Consider the following 20548-nt stretch of genomic DNA (forward strand, 5'->3'; position numbering starts at 1 on the left):
ACTGTTGTTGTTGCATAGTACATTTAATAATGTTTCCCTATATTATTTATCCTTCAAAAATAAGCATAATTATAGTTTGGAAACTCTGCAATTTTCTCCAAACATCAGCTTATGAGTTCTGAAAATGTACACATTTTCGTCCTCAATACACAGTTTGGCATACATACATTAATTCAGCTAGTAAAAGTTCTAATTTGGTATGTTGGGATGCACACAGGAGAGCTACTTACAGGTTAGCTGGAGAGCTACCAGTAGCTCACAAGCTACTCGTGGGGAAAGCCTAGTTTAACACATGAACGGTCTTACTGCTAATCCAAAAAAATATAAATGTTCCTGAAAATCTGTATTAACGGTTACCTTTTAAGATTTTAAATCCCTCAAAATAAAAATTGAAGTGCATGCCTTCCTATAATTATTCAGGATATACTAGTCTTCAGAATAAATTGTCATTCTGTGACTGACTTTTCAGTTAGAGGCACTGTGGTGTTAAATGTTTTGAAAATAACATTTTATCTAAGACCAAGAGAAGGCTTTGAATGACTAAAACCGTCTAAACCGAAAACCTGAGCTGCACATGCAAGCCAACAATATAGTGGCATTCGAGCTTCTCCAGCGATGCAGACACCACGGAATGGAGAATCAAGTAGATGCAATGCAACAACCTCCCCAGGCAACACCCAACCTCATATTCACACCCGGAACACAGAGTGTATCCACACCCCAATAAAGCTTAATACGAGCCACAACTCAAGCCCTATGACAAGCCCCATGGAAACGCTACGAACCCCCCACCCTCTACACTTCCCCCTCCTGTCTCCCCCCTTTTTATTCTGTTCCAACCACTGAGTTCCCAATTGATCGCCCAGTTAGCAAAAACTAGACTTACCCAAGTTCGCACCCGTTCAGGTTCTATACCATTGGGTATTACACCATCCAGGGGTGCACAGCTGATATTTACTGTCATGTTGATCGCCCATTATTATATCCCTTTGACAGAGCATTAACTGTACATGTGTAGTTGTGAAACACCAAATGTATGATTACTATGCTTAAACTGTTAATCAAATATGTAGAAAAAAACCAATAAAATGGTATATAAGAAAATCGTGGCAAATGATTGTTTGGTAACTAAATTGGACCTCAAGCTTGAGAGAAGGCCACGGAAAAAAGAAATACACATGTTGAAATGGGAATTATAGCAGAATCCACCATTGAGTTTACCTCTCCACTTGTACTGATCCCCACATCTGATTATAGTATACATTTTTGTATTTATTTCAGAATAGTTGGTTAGATTTCTAAGTTCGACACTTACCCGAATCTCATAACAGACAATGTAATGGGTTGGCTAAGCCCAGCAATATTTCTTCATCATGCTCTTACCACAAGATATTGACATAGTAGCTGCTGGAGAGAATTTGTTTTCATAACAGTTCATTGTATGAGTTTGAATGCCCATCAATCAAAATTTTCTAAAAAGATTTGCAGACTTGTAGCTGTATAAGTTGACACTTGAGCACAGGAAGAAATGTGAATGTTCTGTCCCAACTAATCTGTATCACATTTGCATCTCCATATCTGGGTAATCTAGGGTTGAGTACATTACTCTTTGCATTTGATATTTGAATAGGTTTTCTTTTGTATGCCATTCACCCCAGAACCCTTGCTTACTTCCTGCACTCCAGTGTTGGGTCTGGACACCGATGAGGTGCACTAATCACTCCGGATTCTAGAACAGGTGAAGGTGACTCTCTAAAGAATTCTTGATCAGAAAACCAGCTACTGGGTCTTATCAGGTTCTCTTTCTGCGTAGTTGTAGACCACTCAAAATATTGATTTTCTTCCTTACACTCTCTTGATTAGAACAACAGCAGATAATGAACTACATTACATCCTTTTGTTACTTGGTAGTACTAAATGGGCAACAGTATACCTGATCTACGGCCATAAGTCGAAAAGATATAGACAAAAAATGCATTGTGACTAAATGGGGCCACTGGCTTGAGGAAAAGGCCACAGAAAAAGAAGTATAGAAATATTTAATTTCAAGTGTTCCATCAAGTCGGTTGAACTCTACTAAAACCGGTGTAACCAACGTCCCCTTTCTCCATTACCCAAACTATTCACTACAAACATTTACTACAAATATTCTGCCCACATTACCAACAGTAAAGTCTTCCACTTTAAAACTTATCTGTGATTGCAGCTTTCATCACGTCGAAGCACTCGGATGCCTGCTGCTACCTTCTCAGCATTTGAAAATGTCTGCCTCACTTCTCATTCCCAATTACTAGAACCTTTATCAGGAACTTTAACTCTGTACATTGTTCCCCTCAGCGAACTATTCATACAGGCCAGTTAACCTGCGTCTTTTTACAGGATTCAAGCTTGTCTACAAATTCATCTACACAAGCAGGCGGAGAATAAAGCTTCCAATCATGCATGTAATGTTTACTACTTTTTGAAGTCCTTTGTCACATGAAATTGCCTCCGAAGAGTCGATTGCCCTTTGGACTGTTTATTGCATTCTTGAGGTTTATTTATTTCTTAGCATTCCTCCCATTTGGGTGTTAATGATTTTTCAGATTCATGTCCCTATCAACTGCCTTTGCAAGGCACTTCTTCTGTGCTATTAGAACTTCATCCCACTTGAGTCGTAGACCCACTGTTTACTCTTCTCGATCTTTTAGAACTTAAATCTCTTGTATTGTATGCAAAAAAGGATTAGCCAAGCAGCATTGTTAGATGGGGACGCCAGAGTGTGTTTTTTTTATCCTCACGTGTGATGGAAACTCAACTAAGCAACAATACTAAAGCTTAAACACAGGGGTTACTATACTAGTTTACTAGTACAGGTACATTTGTACACCTGTTTTTGTATTGCATAATGGGAATTGTGCTTTTTGTTGCATTGAAAATTTGCCTTTTCATTTTTTTTAGCTACCATAATTTTATATATTTTTTTCTTAATTTATGAACTTTTTTCTGAACATCCTCTGATCATTTTGCATGAGAGTAAATATAACTTGAAATTCGAGACGTTTTCTATGTTTTAGCCATCTTTTTATGGTGTTTAGTCAAAATGAGAAAACATAGATGACAGACCAGACATACATGCTTACATCAAGTATGACTATTTTGTCTGACCACTTAATCAGTTTTATGCAATTTTGATCATGACATTCCTCTGTTGTATATATGAACAGGACTCCTATTTCCATACACAGAGCAATGATAGTCCTTGGAATTCACACTATTGCCCCACACTTTTATACATTTCTGTGGACAACCTCTACTTAGATAAATTGTCTTTCCAGCCTCCATACAACAGTCCATATTGCACACCTTCTCCCTGAAGCCTGGTGTCTGGGCCCCTCCTTATACAGCAGCTAAGTATTGTCTGGCCATGGTCAGAACAATATTACACAATATTTTTCCATACGAGGGAACAATGTGATGTTTCCTTTATGCCAGGTAGCATAATTTTGACATCCCTATTAATCTCTATTTTAGAAATTCTCACCAGGCAGTTCTTGATTTTCCTCTCAGATTATGTATCTGCAGAATGAAAATATATATATATTCTCTCCTGTCCGTACATCCTCTGAGGCTTAAATCGGACCTAATGCGTCCAAAGAATTTGATTTGGTATATGTGTAGTTTATCCTAACCCTGGGCAAAGCACTATGCTACACTCGCGTACTTTGCGCTACTCCCCACTACGCCAATTGCACGTAGCACAGTGCAAACACGCGTTGCGCAGCGGTAATTTTTTTCTTGCTCGTGGTCCTCAATGTCAAGTTGGTGACCGCGAGCAAGCAAAATGAGATCCTGGCGAGACTTTTTCCTCGTTCGTGATCAGCAACATCAAGTTGCCGATCGCGAGCATGGAAAATAAACCTCCCGGCGAGATTCTCAACGCGGTGAGGTCAGGTTTCTCATTGCGAGTGGTCGGGTATGCTCGCGACCCCTCGCGATGAGAAACAACCAGTCCCCGTTGAGAAAGTTGCCGCTCGAGTAAAAATCTACTCGAGCGGCAGTACAAGGCAGCTCACACTGTGCAAGATGCCGTTTTCAATGATTGCACAGTGCGGACAAGCATCCGGCACTGTGCAATCATCGCGTAGCGCTACGGGTAGTGCGAAGTGCACTTCGCGTAGCAACGCGTAGCGCTACTTCGCGAACTACGCCCAGACTTAGTTTATTCTTCGTAACAGTTTGTGCTGAACAAGAACGAAGCCCACCTTTATGCCACCTCTTTAGGTACCCAGATCTCTCTGTCGTCCAGACTACTAGGTCTCTAGCCCATCTCCCTGTTACTGAAACTATACAGTCAGGGATATTTTAAATCAGTATCTTGTAAATGAACATTATTGCCTTTTCTGGTATGGCTTCTTTGAGTACTCTATTTGTGAGGGCATTACTCTTGCACCTCAACCAGTCTCTCCTGTGTTTGTATAGCAAATGTTTTTGTTTATCCGTTTCTGATTATTCAAAATTTCCTTCTAGCCATAATTTTTTGACATTATGCATGCTGGAATGGTTGTTTCTTTTTATCCCAGTTCTAGTATTTTGAACATAGGTCCACTGAACACCAAATTTCATTCAGTTATATTTTTATCTGTTGTTGTTTTCGATGTTGTTGATTTGTGACAACTGTGAGGGTAGAAAGTTATAGCTGGAATATATTCTTATGTTGTCACAGAAAATGAAGAAGGACCCATACACAATTACCATGGTTGGGTTCTCCAAAGTTACAAACTACCTCTTTGATACATTTCGGGGCGGAGATCCTGCTATTCAACAGCGACCACCTGAAGAAATGGCCGATTTTCTTAGTGATACTATTCCACGATTAAAATTGAACCAGCAGGAAGAGCCTGGATTTGAAGTTATCACACAAGTAAGTAGTCATCTGAGTGATACTTTCCCAGGAGCAATCTGTGGATTAGATTCAGTTCTAATAGATGTTTAATGCAGATGATAGCAAAACATTTATTAAACCAGGGCTAATTTGGTTTTATTTTCCTGATCTAATTTGAATTACCTCAATAACATTTATTCTATTTTGGTATTTATAGAGCACAGTTTACTGTGAATTGTTGGAACACTGTACATATAACCAATGTAAATTAAAAAACAGGCTCCATAAACTACTATGATGAAGAGGTAAACTGTCTGTGGGCGAAATAGAAGGCGACTAAAAGGTGTGAAAATGTAGTCCGGTTCCAAGAACTGGACCGCCAGTTGGATTCCACTGAATGATGCTGCCTAAATAATTTTCCATTCAGGACCTGTCTGATGAAAAATCTTATTTTTTTCTGGGGTGACATTCAGTTCGCTAGAGGCTAAGCAAGGCATTACTTGTTTGGATGTTTAACATATGTAGCTTTTGGTGTTTTCATTATAAGCAGATGTGTTTTACATCTCCAGCATTAACTCTTTTATAGATTTTCAGGCTTAAATTATTCCCATCATCAGGCTGGGAATCCCCAGTAGTTTAAAGCAGGTTCGACATTGTCAAAATGTCTATAGTCGTAAGAATAGTGTTTATTTAGTTTTTAATTCACCCTATCTAAACCCCCAAGAGGTGGATGCACTCAGCTCTTTCACCCCCCAGATGTGCCACCATAGCTAATCTTTTCTACTGTATGAGGAGTGTTAGGGAGTCCCCAGACAGAACTATGCTTTATTTGCTGCATATACCAAATTAAAATCAAGATTCTACCTTTTCACCTCTCCTAGATGACTTTGCAGGTTTAGTTTCACCTAAATCGAGGCAAATGTGCTTTGTGTATATTTCATTTCAGACTTCAGTGACCACACCAAGTTCTCCTAGAGGAATCCGAAATCTCTTATCAACATCACAATCCATTGATAGTCCTTAAACCAGCTACCTCTTCTATCGCTCTTTGACTGTACGTTTGCCTTCAACCCTATATAGCGCTCTACTGCTTTTTGGCTGGGTTTGCACTATACAAATTCCAAAAGCATACAAACATATATTTCTTCAAGGATATTTCAGCTTATTTATTGAAGACATTGGGCCTGATTTAGATCTCGGATGATGGGTTACTCCATCACAACGGTGACGAATATCCCGTCCGCTGAAATATAAATCCCATAGGATATAATGGGATTTATATTTTATAGGATTGGATAACCGCCCCCATTGTGACTGAGTAGCCTGTCCTCCGAGATCTGAAATAGGCCCATTATTAGAGGATGACCAGCCTCTTAAATGCATTTACTGTCTATATCAAAAAACCTAAGGCATCGTAATGTGACAACTGTAGGACTTTTTCGTAAAAAGCTTTACATGACACAGTCAGGCCCCCCAACAAAAGGCAGGTTAGCATTATATTAAGGATTCCCTCAACTAGGGGGTGATTTTGCGGGAAGTGCCCCTCGAGCAGAAACAAGCAGAACATATAACTCTTGGAGACGGTTGTAGTTTTCACTAAGTAAGCACCTTTAAAATTAGCATTTGCTCTAAAAAAGCAGTGCACCTCTCTTGAGGCAACCACACACACTATGCTGATACTTAGCCCTCAAAAGTGTAATGAAAAGCCATTGAGGAGGCTGTTCTGGTGCCTTCCCTATCTAGACTTTTATCTAGGAACAAAACCCTGTCTGCTGTGAAACCGCCATCAACGTGCACCTCTAAGTTGACAGGAATATCGCTATCGACCATCTTGTCATTGAAAGTCATCATCACAGGAAACCTATTTGTCATTGATTCACCCTTGACAGAGAAGGGCACACTTTTGTAATTGATGGATACTTTGGCGTTGGTGTGTACTTTGTCTTCAGCAGACATCTCTTCGTCAACGGTCACCATTTCGTCAAATGTCACTTCGTCAAAGATCACCTCATTGTCAAAGGTTACTTATTTGTCATTTGTATCTTAGTTGTCTCTGTTGCCATTTACGCAAGAAAGCTTGCATTTTGGCAGTGTAGCAGTTTCGCAATGACAGGCGTTGCCCCTGAGCTTCACAGAGCATCTTTTTCGTTTTAAGGTTTCAGAGCATCACAGCATGCTTTCACAACATTTTTAGCATATTTCTCATGACATTTTGTATAAAAATGATAAAGAATACTTCGACATTGTTTCAGTAAAGGACTAGTCCCCGACTGCTTAAAGCGCCCATGACAGTTGATGGTTCAGTACATCTGAACCTTGTCTGGATGAGGGCCACTATGAAGATTGAGTTAATTATGACTCTCAGAGTTATGAAGACCTTGAATCATCTTATGAACGGTACCATTCTGGGGGCAGATACTAGCCTAGAGTACCACAGATCACAATGTATCAGTACATTTCTTTTAAGTCTTTCCCGCAGAGAATTGAAACTTTGGGTGCAATTCTGGTGAATTCAGCTCCACCCCAGTGGCAACCTATGCCCCCTCTCACACTGTTTTATTGGCCAGTACAAAAATCCTCTGGCTCATGATTTGAAGGTTAGACATTTAAACGATAATTTGAAATTGAAAACTGATTAGGACGATCTAGGTCAAACCTCAGAAGAGACTGAAGAGGTTTGCACAATAGGCAACACTCCGGGACACCCGATCCAGCTGTCTGCCTACCGGATGATGTATCCAAGCGCCACATGCTACTAGAGATAGTTGGGAAGAAGTTTGACTTTTCCATGACATCAACAGAACATTCTTATATTATTTTAGGAAACAGTCTAAGAAATCATTAAAGACTATTTTTAGCCTTAACTTTGTTTGACAAGTGGAATAAAGCTTATGAAGCAGCCAGCTACCATTCCAACTGTTGTTCCACGTTTGGAGAAGAAATATCATCCTTAGGCACCTGCCAGTCTACCTCATGGCCATCAATGCCAGGACTCTGTTATTGCCATGGCTGGCTTCCCATTGAAAATATTCCAACCAAATCACACCCACCTCAATGCATGCAGATGGAGTGGGCAGGTTTTTTGACACTGTAGGCGAAATGGTCAATGGCTGCAGACGCGATCAGGGCAGCCAGTGCTTTCATCATCTTGGGCTTCTACTAATGGTAGATATTGAGTGGCACTTCCCCACTCCTAAATGTCCTTTCAGAATACAAGTGGGACACACATAAATTATTAATAGGGTATGGGTTGCCTCTGCCATGGAGTTGTTCAGTGTAGACTTCCATCTATGTGGGAAAAGTTCTTTGTCAGCAAGTAAGGATGAATTTCTGGTGGAGCTGCAGAGAAAAGTCCTGCATAAGCCTTTTGATGGCCAGAGACTTTTCGGCAATCACATAGACAAGACATTACTGGGCATCAAAACAGATACTGGCAAGTCATGCTCCCTGTGGGTGCTACAGTTTTGCAAACTCTCTACATTTTGAGTCTCCAGGAGATCACAGTCTTACAGAGGAGGATCCTACATTATGGATTTCAGAACAAACCATACTATACTGTCAATCCTGCAATGATCATGGGTATTCCAGACCTCGGGGCAAAACTACAAGCTGTCACAGGAAGAAAAGGAAGGTCTCAGTCTCGAGTCTATGACCACCATAAATGGTCTTAAGCTACACCTTCTGACCATCCAATGTGAGGGCAAATACCAAATTGAGCTGTGGAATAGGAGATCATTTCAGAGCGTTGAGTACTTCAAATATGGATTCTTCCTAGAGTTCCAGCAGTAACCACCATGTTGACTGCCAATAAAGGTGAATTGTCATCGTTTACAGCAGTTGTAAAATAAGATCTTCAAGCTGCTCTCCCAAAAAATAACAAAGAAGGTGCCCAAATATCAGCACAATCCAGGCTTCTACGCCATGTTTTTTCATGTCAGAAATAAAAGTTTCTGGAGAGTCATCATGAAATCTTGGGAGTTAAATAAATTCCTGAGATCATAATCCTTCAGGATAATCACATTTCAGGATATCCTCTCTCCTACAATGCCTCCAGGGTGCTCCCTTTCATATCCCTAGTCATCGTAACCCAAGCAATATTTGAGATTTTCCCTGACCAGAAACACGATCTGGTTCAAGGCCTCTCATTTGGCCTCAAATTGACCCCAAGATAATTTTTTTGCACTTCATTATTGAGGGTTTACAAATTTCATGTTTCATCTCATAACCAAAAATCAGAAGAAAAGTGCAACATCATAGTACAATGAAATCACAATTAAAATTACAGAACAAGTAACACAGTTTGCAAAACTACTGCACTGACTCCATATGGTCTCAGTAATAGGGGAAAAAATGGATGTGATCATGTAAGATAAAACAAAGTGGAGAGAAATAGAATGAAATGTGTGGCATTTGGCATGGGTTTGGGGTGGGGGTTAGGGTTAGGGAAAGCAACCACTAATTCCAGACTATCAAACACCAGGACATTACTGCAAGTGCTGGTGTTTCTTATCCCCTTTTATGGTGATACAGTCCCTGTCTGTTTCTTTCTTGAACTAATATATTTCTGAACTTTAAACTCATTACAGAGCTCAGGTGAATAACAGATGATTTTTAACTGTTTGAAACCCATGTGTCATTCTCTTCTGTGTCTAAATTCTATTGAAGGGTAGGCTCATTTGATATATGAACATGGCAGCTCTATTTACTTTGTGTATGTCCATTGTATATGTGACTCTCACTATAACACCTTGGATCTCAACGCTAGCCTGCTATTTTAACTTTACATGTGAACCATCAGTTCTGTACCTATTTTCTTGCTGTAAGATAAGTAAGTGTTCTGCAAGCTACCTGTTGCATGTACCCACAACAGGTAAAGTAACTGTGTCCCAGTTCATTCATTCATCACCCCCTGTATTAAAGAAAGTTGGATGCTTTTCGAAGAACACAGCCATCTTGTCTTTCAGCCTGTATATCATTTGTTATATGAGGCTATTGTATACATTTTATTTTGTCATTCTTCATACATTGATGAGTTAGGGGAAAGCCTGTTCCTTAGGATACATATTTTAGCTTTGTTGATGCAGTCAGGAGCCACCACCTGCAGTGGAAGGACATGGACGGTAGATCTATTATGTCATGCAGCAATGATAATTTATTAGACTGTATGATGGCGCAAACTGAAAATGTGTTCAGTGTATTGCAGACTGATGACCATCATCTAGCAATATTTGGGCACCACCACAGGATGTGCAGTAAGTCGTATCTGGGCTGCTGGCACTTCCATCACCCTGAGTTCTCAACTAGATTTAATTTGATTTGATTGTAAAAGGTATGATCCTGCAACCAGGCTTATAGGAACATATAAAAACGTACATGATATACAATCATATAAATACATATATATCAATATACAAGTAAAAACCTTCTGAAAAAAATAAATTCTAAAACATACCACTTTTTGGCACAGTTAATTGCGAGCATGCCGTCTCCAAAGAACCCATTCCAAATCTGCTAAACAGTGGAAAATCGTATATCCCTCTGGCCCGAGGCATGCCATGAATGCCTCGCAAGACCCCTCGAAGCGCTACAGCCGAGGTAGTGACAGAACTAAAGTCATCGGATACTGCTGGCTGCATTTGACCACCTGGCCATGCCATCGCCTATTCTTCAGAGCTGCTTTGCATATCGCCATTGTCTAACCCAGGGTGGTGTGGAGTGCAAAAAAACAATGGGTTTGGGCCCAGATCTTTTGACTGGGATGAATGTGTGACATTGATCCACATTCGGTCCATCACCTGTTTTGTTTGCAATACCGCCATAAGTGCGCTGGGGATGCTCAGACGTGGGTCCCAGGCACTCCACACCACTGGAGTCAAGCTAGCCGGGCTGATGAGAGGTGTTACCTCGAAACCGGTCCGTCTTCGGATGCTTGATTCCGTTCTGGGAAGGACATGGCTTTTGTAGTTCGGACTGGACTGTTCCCATGGGGCACAGGGTCAGAGCTGATTTGCATATCACCATTGTCTAACCCAGGGTGGTGTGGAGTGCAAAAAAACAATGGATTTGGGCCCAGATCTTTTGACTGGGATGAATGTGTGACATTGATCCACATTCGGTCCATCACCTGTTTTGTTTGCAATATCGCCTATTCTTCAAGCACGCCGGCGAGAGGCTGCTGGTCTCCTTGCGGAAGTGGAGGAGCTTTGTGCATGCCATGGCAACTGAGGCAGATTGATGTCACTGAGTACCACCGCCCACCTCGCCCTGTTGATGCTGACATACACGGCTTGAACGCCCCAGTGGAATTATTCTCACCACAGATCTTCCGCACAGGGAGTATATGGCCTCCACTGTAACTGCTACACTCGAACACTGGTCAGTGAGGAAGTCATTGGCGAGAGGTGTCATTACTTGGCCGCGGCCCCCCAACCTCTGCAATCTTCTCATATACTACCATGGGGGCACTCAAAGCATGCCACAAGCCCCATACTGAGCCCACATTGACTTTCTGTGGGCCTTGCCACCTCCTAGGCATGCATTATTGATTTTGCCCGCCCCACCAGATTTTGCAGCGGCCGTAGCAACATTCGGTAGGGCCTACTAGACATGCTGGGCCCTAGTGGCCTATCTTGCACTTTCCCTCCTAACGCATGAGCCCTCAGGCCATTTATATAATGACCACCACTGTGCAACGCCTGTGGAACCATGGGGTGCGTCCAGCATATGAGGGTCTCCGTGACAATACAGGCCCCCTCCGCCCTGATCTGCTGCGCCCGGTGGTGGTGGGCGCAAAGACCCAGACTTAAAAGACCTGGTGCTGGTTCTCTGTTTGGGACATATCTTCAGTTTATACATAACCTCGCCTAGATACTATGGTGGGGGGCCAGCTACAAAACCTACTGCAAGGCCATCTGAACTCTGTACATTTGGGGTCCCCAACTGCTGTTATGGACTACTACCCAAGGCTGGCTCACCTCACAGCAGGGACTTTTTGTGCTCAGGGTGGGCCCCTTGCGATTAAGTCTTCTGGATGGTGGCACAGCACTACTTGGGAGTGGCCCCCTTTCTCCTTATGCCCACCCACCCACGTGGGACGTGTGCGGACATACGCCAACTGGGTCCGAAAACTGGTGATTGCTCCTACTTCTCTCTCTGTCCTCCTTTTGCTCTTCTTTCCACCATGCCGGGCCCCACCAGGGGGATGGAGATCCAGGGTCAGAGCTCTGAAAAATCCTCTGCCTTCCCAGATGGCGCTTGTTTGTCCACTGACCCAGCGCTGGTCACAAGATAAATTGTATTCTATTCTCCTAGCCATCAAGGACTTCAAAGACACCCTTGACCCTATAATCGACACAGTGGGGTTTGACTTCGGCTTACTCACTGCAAGCTGAGAGAACAAATTACCGCCACCGAGCTCACCTTGCAGGAATTTGGCCCTAGGACCTATCTACACATGTGGAAGACGTGTTGGGACGAGTTAAGAGTTCTTGAGGCCCAGGCTGAGGACTCTGGAGATCACGCCCGCAGAAACAATATGGGTGGTGGGCGTGCCCGACAAAGCTGAAGGTGAGGACATAACATTCCTAGAAACCTGGTTAGTTGAGAAGGTGGCACCGGAGGGCTTATCCCTTATCTTTCCACTCGAGAGACCTCACAGAGTGCTAGGCCATTGTGGCACGGCTCCTCCTTTAAGGGACAGGGACTGTATCCTTAATGATGCTAGGAAACTTTGGGCACTCATGATGAATAATAGTCCAGCATTGCTGTTCCCTGATTTTACTGTGGCTGTTCAATAGCAGAGAGCCCTCATTTCTGGAAGCTAAACGCAAACTTGGAGACCCTATTATCCAGTATGGCATCCCCTACCCTGCTGAGCTGCGCGTCATTACCGATCAGGGCACAACGTTTCCTGGAGCTGGAGGAGGTATGAAGTTGGCTTGCTTTTCACAGCGAGGGGTCGTACTCGATCTAGAAACGGACACAGAAACAGAGAGGGGGGTGTTGGGGTGGGTGGAATGGAATGAAGAGCCTCCATCCAAGTGTGCAGAGACCGTCAGAGTGCTGTGGAGACAACTGTTAAGCTCACAATCTTCAGCACTAATCTTCTTTCACCTGAAGAGTGGAACACATGTAGTGGCCCCGATGCAGGCCCAAAGTCTAATTCTACATTGAACTCTCAACATAGCTGGGACTTGCCTATGGTCACACCACAAATGGCAGAACTTATCAACGGATATATTGGACCTTCGACCTCCTCCATTTCCTTCTTTGTACATTTCTATGATTTGTGTCTTCTCCTGACATTTTCTTCCTACATTCTTTATTTCCTCCCCTTACTTGCTTAGACGGCTGATATTTACAACTGCGATGAGTCTGGGTGTGGGTGTTTATTTTCTATGGTGGCCATCCCAACGGTTTGGGGATGATGCGGCGTTGAGCCCAAGACCCTTCCCAGCAGTCCCTTCTTCTGCAACACCACCAACACTCGATGCGTGATCTTGGGCCTCTGTATAGCCCTGAGATGATTCTTGTTTTCCCCTTGCGGGGAAGGTAGGAAAAGGACCTAGGGACACATGTTTTACATGGTTACTGGGCATGGATGTGGTAAATGGCACCCTTAATTTCCCGCAGGGCTCATTTCAAATGAATCCATTATTACATACTTCACTGAGTGTACCTCACACCCTTGAAACTTAGGGTACACCCCCCGCCCCCCCCAGCCTGTTTCACGGCGTTACCCCAAGAGTTATCCTATGTATGCTGTTGGGGGGGTCCCCACCTTTCGCATTATTGGTCCATGGTGGTACACCTATTGGCCGAAGCTATTGGCCATAACCTGACCCTCCCCCCCCCCCCCCCCCCCCCCGCCCCCACCCTCGATTTTGCCTCTTGGGTATTTTCACTCGCCTGCCAAATACAAAGTCACTAGCCACTTTATTTACCTCGCTTTGGTGTCGGCTAAGGGTAAAATCACTATGGTACGGACGAATGCTGATTGTCCTTGGATGGAGGGTTGGTTGGTTGACATACTATAATGGGCAACAAGAAGATTATTCGTGTGAAGCGCACCAGGGAAGGTGTCCTTTGGAACATGCAAGGGCCTGGGACACAGTTATCGCAGATTTTCAAGGGTATGACAATGAGAGTGCGGATGAATCCTCCGACTGAATGTTCCCCTGCCTACTTCCTTCCTTCTGGGCTCCCCGGGTCCTGATGCCTGAACCCACGTCGCTGTTGACAGTACCCCTCTATTATTTTTACACCGCACTATTGGACCCCACTTTTAACACTGGATGTTATCCCAGAAGTGCCTAGCTTTATCTGTTACTTACCAACTTAAAGTGTCTTGTGGAGAGCGGGGGGAGGAGGTAGGATGTACCGTGAGTGGGTGGTGTTAGATCTACTCTTTTGATAGTTCATTTTTTTATTTGTTTACCGTTTAATGCTTCCATTTATCATGGCATACAGAAACGTAATGGTATTATTCCATTTTCGTAAATGCATATATGTCTTGGATTGCGGTCATGCTGTCTTATATATTTTCCATTGCTGCCCATTACTTTTTTTTGTGTTTACAACCCCCTTTGTTCAAATTGTACATTGCATGAGAGCTTCAATGTATATTCTACAACTGAAAATTCTGCTATACTTTAATTCAATAAAAATCTGTAAAAAAAAAAAACAGAATAGGGGCGATACAAACCAATCTCGTTATTGGTTAAGGCTCCTTTCTAGTTTCACCCAAAACAGCATATATCTTTGTCATCTGGTAACATGTCCTCCAGTTGTGAAAGGAGTATTGCTGCACAATGGTGTTCAATGCAGTCCTAATTCCCTGGAGTTTGCTTTAGCTATTACTTTGTAGGATTTCAATCTTGTTTTCCTATATAAAGATCTAATGTGTTCCAATGAACCATACTAGTCTGAGCGGTACCATCAGCGGTAACATGCTCAGTTCGTAGTAAAAGTGTAGGGCTCCCCCATATTAACTGTCCATTCTTTGCCTCGCAATGAGATCTGCAGATGTTTCGGTAATGAGTTGGTTTAAAATATCCTTCACGATCTGCTCTAAAGCCCTTCTGATGTAGACCTCCGAGTTTCAAGCTTATTTTGTCTTCCTTGGAAGTTGTATCTCTCAGTGGAGCCAGTGTTGTATTCAATTTGTAGCCCAAAATACATGAAATCATGCGGCTGGCAGGGAAGATTTTAGGTCTGTGAGACTGAGTAGAATATAATCTGCATAGACCAGCCGTTTCAAGACTCGCAGAGGTTTCTTGATCTCCCTACAATCAACCCTATTTTACGTGCTGCTGCGGTTAGGGATTCTATTGCTAACCAGAACAGAGAAGAGAAAAATGGACAAACCTGATGTGTTCCGCTTTGTATGCGGAAAGGATATTAGAAGAAACCACTAAGATTTTCTTGCTCTATAGATGTCATATAGCCACAAAATCGTGTTGAGATGTTGATGCCCAATCTAGCTCTGCTGAATTGTGCACAATATGTAGTCTTACTGAATCCATCAAAAACTCCTTCTCAGCATAGAAGTATAGTGCTGTCTTACTCACCATTCCTCATCCCTCACAGACTGTTGTTCACTCTTTGCATTTCCTCAAAACAATGCCTACTGGCACAAATGCAGTCCCCTCAATGAAAGCGACATTCACAACATGCTTACAGCGTCTAAACCTTCCAATCACTTCATCAACCCTTTATCTCCGAATATCTTTAAGGAGCTCAAATCGTCTATCCTCCCTTTATGAACTAAGATCCTAAATGCCTCGCTCCACCAAGGCACTATCCATGATTGCCTAAAAGTAGGGCAGGTAATCCCCATCTTAAAAAAATGCATATTGTTCAGACCATAATTGTTCCGCCCAATCTCCAACATTCCCACTCTGGCTAAACTTCTGGAAAAATTTGCCCAGATCCAACTCTGCAATCATATAGTACAATACCAACTCCTTGACGAATACCAGTCACTGGTGTGATCCTGCACATGCAGGATCACAACGGTACCGCCACCAAAGGAGCAAACTATCAGATGAGCATCCTAAGGAAATTAAAACCCTTCCTCCCCCAGGTCGACTTTAAATCTACAGTACAAGCCCTAGTCATTTTCAAGTTATACTCCGTGGCCTGCCCAGATACAAGCTGACCCCTCTACAGGCCTCTCTTAACGATGCTGCCAGACTCCTCACCTAAACAAAAAGAAACAAACACATCTTCCTTGATCTGAAATCCCTGAACTGGCTTCCATACGAGGCAAGAATTCAACAAAAAATGCTGTACATTTCAATATCCCCAGGAACTTGGCACTAAAGCTAGGATTATCAGGCAGATGTAGGTCATAGCGGAAGTTTCAGCTCCCTTCCGCTGAAACCCCTGATTATTCCTAAAAAGAAAACGTGCAACAGACCCTTCTTGAGTATCACCCCAAAAATTTGGAAATCTTTGCCAAAAGAAATCGGTCTGATTTTTATCTACCGCCTCCTTCAAAAAAGAAGTGAAATAATTTCTGATGAACAAATGGTTGGCCTAAAATCATAACGTGGTGAGAGAATGGCAGAGCACAGCAGTGGAATAATAATAAAACACAAGAGGGGCAAGCCTAAATGCGATAGCTATTAAAAAAATGTCAGTCAGTAGTAAATTATAAACAAGTGGTTGCAGATTGAAGGAAAGCATGACGTGCGTGCAATAGGAGAAAGTCCTTTTCAAAAAATAGTGCCCACAGACAGTAAATAAAACATACTGAGCTACAACACAGATAAGAGGGTCAGTCCTTATGGCAGGTTACAAAAGAAGAAAAGGCAGTAGTAAGGAGGGACTTCTAAGCCTATTGACGAATCAAATGCTATCTTTTACAAAGGACAGGAAGAGGAGCCAATTGTAAAGATAAGCGTTAATTGGGCGGAGCTTAATGCCCATATACTGAAAAGAGCATGTCTCGAAGAGAAAAGGCAAGCTTTGTCTAGCTGAGGCCTAAAAATATATAAATATTAATAGATTTAATTTTAAAACAATAAATCATCACTGCAAACTCAGATTTGTTCCATTATTTGCTCAGTTTCAGTGTTACATGTGCTAATGCTATTTCCATCATATAACTGCTACATTAAGACCTTTAGATGGAGTTATTACAATAGGCCACATTTGTTGAGGTTTATTTGTTAATTATCACACTTCCATATTTCAGATTGATGTAGCGCAGAGGCTGAATGTACACAGAAGAGAGCCATTATCCCCAACAGAATGGCTTAACAGTATGGACCTGGAAGGAAGAATACTGAATGTCGATCGCATGAAGCAAATTATTTTCAAAGGGGTAAATGATATTTTATGACTAATCTACAACATTATGATCTGCTTTCTTCCCCTTTGACATATATCTTTTCCATAGAATCTTCTAACTGCAAATTACTAACCTTTTGAATCCTCTCCGCTGCCAAACTTGAGCCGGAAAACTTAAAGCAGTAGCTCCCACGTGCCGACAGGTGGGGCCATCAGACCCCATTCCACCTTTGGAAGTGATGACACAGAGAAATATATAGACTCACCCCCCAGGCCCTGATACCAGTACCTGTTTTTCTGTGTAGATCTAGAGTACTGCTTGAAACATTTGCTACATTTTACCAATTTTGCCAAATTAGTTTTTTGACAGGTGTGCAGGGATCCCTGCTCTTTAACCACATAATTAAGCTTTGTTGTCCTTGTAGGAAACAGATGTCACTCACAGACCCGCACAACATTTGTTTGTGGTGTCTTGGCTTCAAATGGTTGAAAGGTCTCAGGCAGATGTTTCCTTATGCATTTGCATGAGAGGGTCTCCTGCAATTCCAGCTCTATGGAGAAGTTACGCCTTCGGCAGTTGAAAGCTCCAGCAGTTGCCTCTGATTCAGATGCATTTCTGATATTGGAGCTGATCCACCTCATGTTTTCAGAACATTATCAAATCCCTAGGAGATTGAGGATTTTTGTAGGGAGTGTGGCAGTTTCCGATGTTCCATTACCTTTTAGTGTACCTTCTAGCTAGGTAGGCTCCTTCTAGCTACGCAGTTGGACTTCCACTGATGGTCTCTCCTCCAATGACAACGGCCTTATTTGGCCTCAGCCAGCACCAGCCCTGCCCTTTACACCTCTGCTGCAGGCCCCGGTGGTACCCAGCCCTGCTCTGGCCTCCACTCCAAAGGAGCATTTTCCAGATTTTGTCCCACTTTCTATGTCCGATCCAGAGCAGAATTTGGCTTGATTTCGGACTGTGTCACACAACAATTGACTAAAGCACAACCTTCGACTTCACTGACCTTTTTGTCAGTGTCCGTTTTTCCCTTGCGGCGCAGCTCCACCTGGTAGCTGTTGCCCTCTGTGCTCCAGGTCTTGTATTCAAGGCCCTCCTCCACCCAGAGGCTCCCGCCTACTCCCCATCCCTGGTGGTTCAGTGGTGAGTCTGTCTTACTTCCCTGCTTTCCTGTTCCTTCTCTTCTTATCTGCTTTCCTAGCCATTTTCATTTGCTAATTTTCTTCTGTATTTCTCTTTTTCTTTTCTGTATTTCTGTTTTTCACTTTTTTTTTGGTCTCGTGCCTAGCGTTTCAGTGCGCGGCATTGCTCGTGCAGCAAGACTTCCTGTAGGGGCTTTTGAAATCTGCCCTCACACTCACAAACGCTGGTGCGTGTGCTTTTTCTTTTGTCCTACACTATTGGCCTTTGCGTGCGTCTTTTTAACAAAGACAGCACACATTTGGCCAAAGGCGTGCGCATTGCTCCGCCCATGGCCTATTGGTGGCGGTTACCCGCACGGCTGGCATGTGTTTTCAATTATCGTGCCCAGACACGGCTCGGGAATTGAAACCACATGGCTCGCTATGGCGCGCGCACCACTTGCAGGTTTGTTCTTTTTTGGATCCATTTCACAGGGAAGCAACTAAATGAAAGAAGGAAAGAGAGGTTGTGAACCGTTTCTTCAAGTCACGTGATTACACTGAATGAACAATTCGGGTTATTTCTATGTTTAAGAGACTCTGAAAATTATTGCTGAGCGCGTGTTAGTTAACGGCTTCCACTTCGACTGAGTGGTAATTCTTAAAAAAACACATGCGTGGTCCGTTTCCGAAGTAATCGCTACTCTCCTGAGACCTGCGCATTTAATTGAAGACACTACTTCGGAAAGTGAGCAGAGCCACTACCTTCCGAATCCTGAGCAAAGACTTGGAGACGCTAATTTGTCCTTGGAGCAGCGTTTGAGCGGTCAGAATTCATGCGCAGTTGGTTTCTGTGAGAACGCTTCCTTGACAGAAACTAGCGCACTAAAGAGCAGCGTTCACCTTTCAAGCTGACGAAATAGCACTACAGAAAACACAACAAGACTATTCAAAAGCTAAGTATTGCTTGGTGTAAATATGTATTACATGTATATCAGCATGAACTATATTTGTTAAAGGGAAGCATTGATAAAAAAAGAAGCTGTATACTTACCAAAACAACTTCCTGACACCGTGTAGAAGAACCTGAAAAGACAACAAAAGATTAGAATATAAAATTTAGGTATGTACAAATAATTACAGAAAATTAACAACAGTGTAGAAGAGAAACATAAGATAGATAAATTGTATATTTATCTGATTGATCACAGAAACTTCTTCATGCAAGATTGAACAAGTTAATTCTTGTGATTGCACGAAGATTACGAAGACCAATAGAATAGATGCAAAAGTCTAAGGTTATTCTGGTATGTGAATTATAGTTTGAAGACTAACTTAAGGGTTAAGTAGACATACCTATTAAGGATATTGTCTTTAGTTTCCAATCAAGAACATAACACAGTGTGAAGGTGAAGCAGGAAATTGGAAGCAGTTGACCGCAGACAGTCTCTTTGTCTTCTTTATTATTTTATCCACTCCCCCTTCCCTCTTTGGGAGATTCTTCTGGGTATTGATATACTTGTACCTGACGATCTCCTGGATGGGGCATTGGGAAAAGGCATCTCTACTCCTGCGCAAGTACTGGATGCACATCTGACACGAGTGGTGAGCATGTCTTGCTTTCCTGCTCCTTCTCATCTGCTTTCCTAGCCTTTTTCATTTGCTATTTTCTTCTGTATTTCTCTTTTTCACTTTTTATCAGTGCACTTGCCGCTGCTCTGTACCTGCAGTCCGGCCCCCTTTCAGCAACACCGCCGCACTGAAGGTGCACCAAAGAGACGTTGGTCTGCACCAGTCCGCGCGTCGACTGCGCCCGGCGCCACGGACCGCATACTGCTCCAGGAACCCTGGTTCCCTGCAACTTTCACCGCTATGACGCCAGCATCCTCCACGCCCTCAACACTGGACGAGCCGCCTCGTACCACCGAAGGATGCCTAATGCCTGTTCACCCGCTGCAACTGCACCTTCTCCTGTCTGCATGCCAGACCCACGAACCACACGACCCCCTAGAATTAGACCCGACCACCTGAGCTGCAACCTACTGAACACACTCCCCCTCAACAAACAAGCCGTGAAGATTTAGGACCTGCTCAAGCCCATCTTCCCCGACGTCACCATCTTCACGGAAACCTGGATGAACCCCACCTCAGCGCCAGACATCTCCACCGCCATCCCCAACGGTTACAAAATCATTCAGTAGGATCGCACCAACCGAACGGGAGGAGGCATCCCCATCGTATTCAAAACACCCTCCGCCTCAC

At 43.0% G+C, this 20548-nt stretch overlaps 1 protein-coding gene across 4 annotated transcripts in view; it reads left to right on the forward strand.

Moving 5' to 3' along the window:
* Positions 1-20548, forward strand: part of TBC1D15 (TBC1 domain family member 15) — a 608606-nt gene that overhangs the window by 237985 nt on the left and 350073 nt on the right. For 3 of the 4 annotated variants that reach the window (XM_086918096.1, XM_086918101.1, XM_086918100.1), the window contains exons 7-8: positions 4706-4903; positions 17064-17192. In XM_086918096.1, coding sequence (XP_086774222.1) covers positions 4706-4903; positions 17064-17192 — 327 coding nt within the window. The remainder of the gene's footprint in view (positions 1-4705; positions 4904-17063; positions 17193-20548) is intronic. The other variant, XM_086918103.1, reaches the window with a different exon arrangement.

Source organism: Lissotriton vulgaris, chromosome 1_1 (assembly GCF_964263255.1).
Source record: "Lissotriton vulgaris chromosome 1_1, aLisVul1.2, whole genome shotgun sequence".
Taxonomy (NCBI): domain Eukaryota; kingdom Metazoa; phylum Chordata; class Amphibia; order Caudata; family Salamandridae; genus Lissotriton; species Lissotriton vulgaris.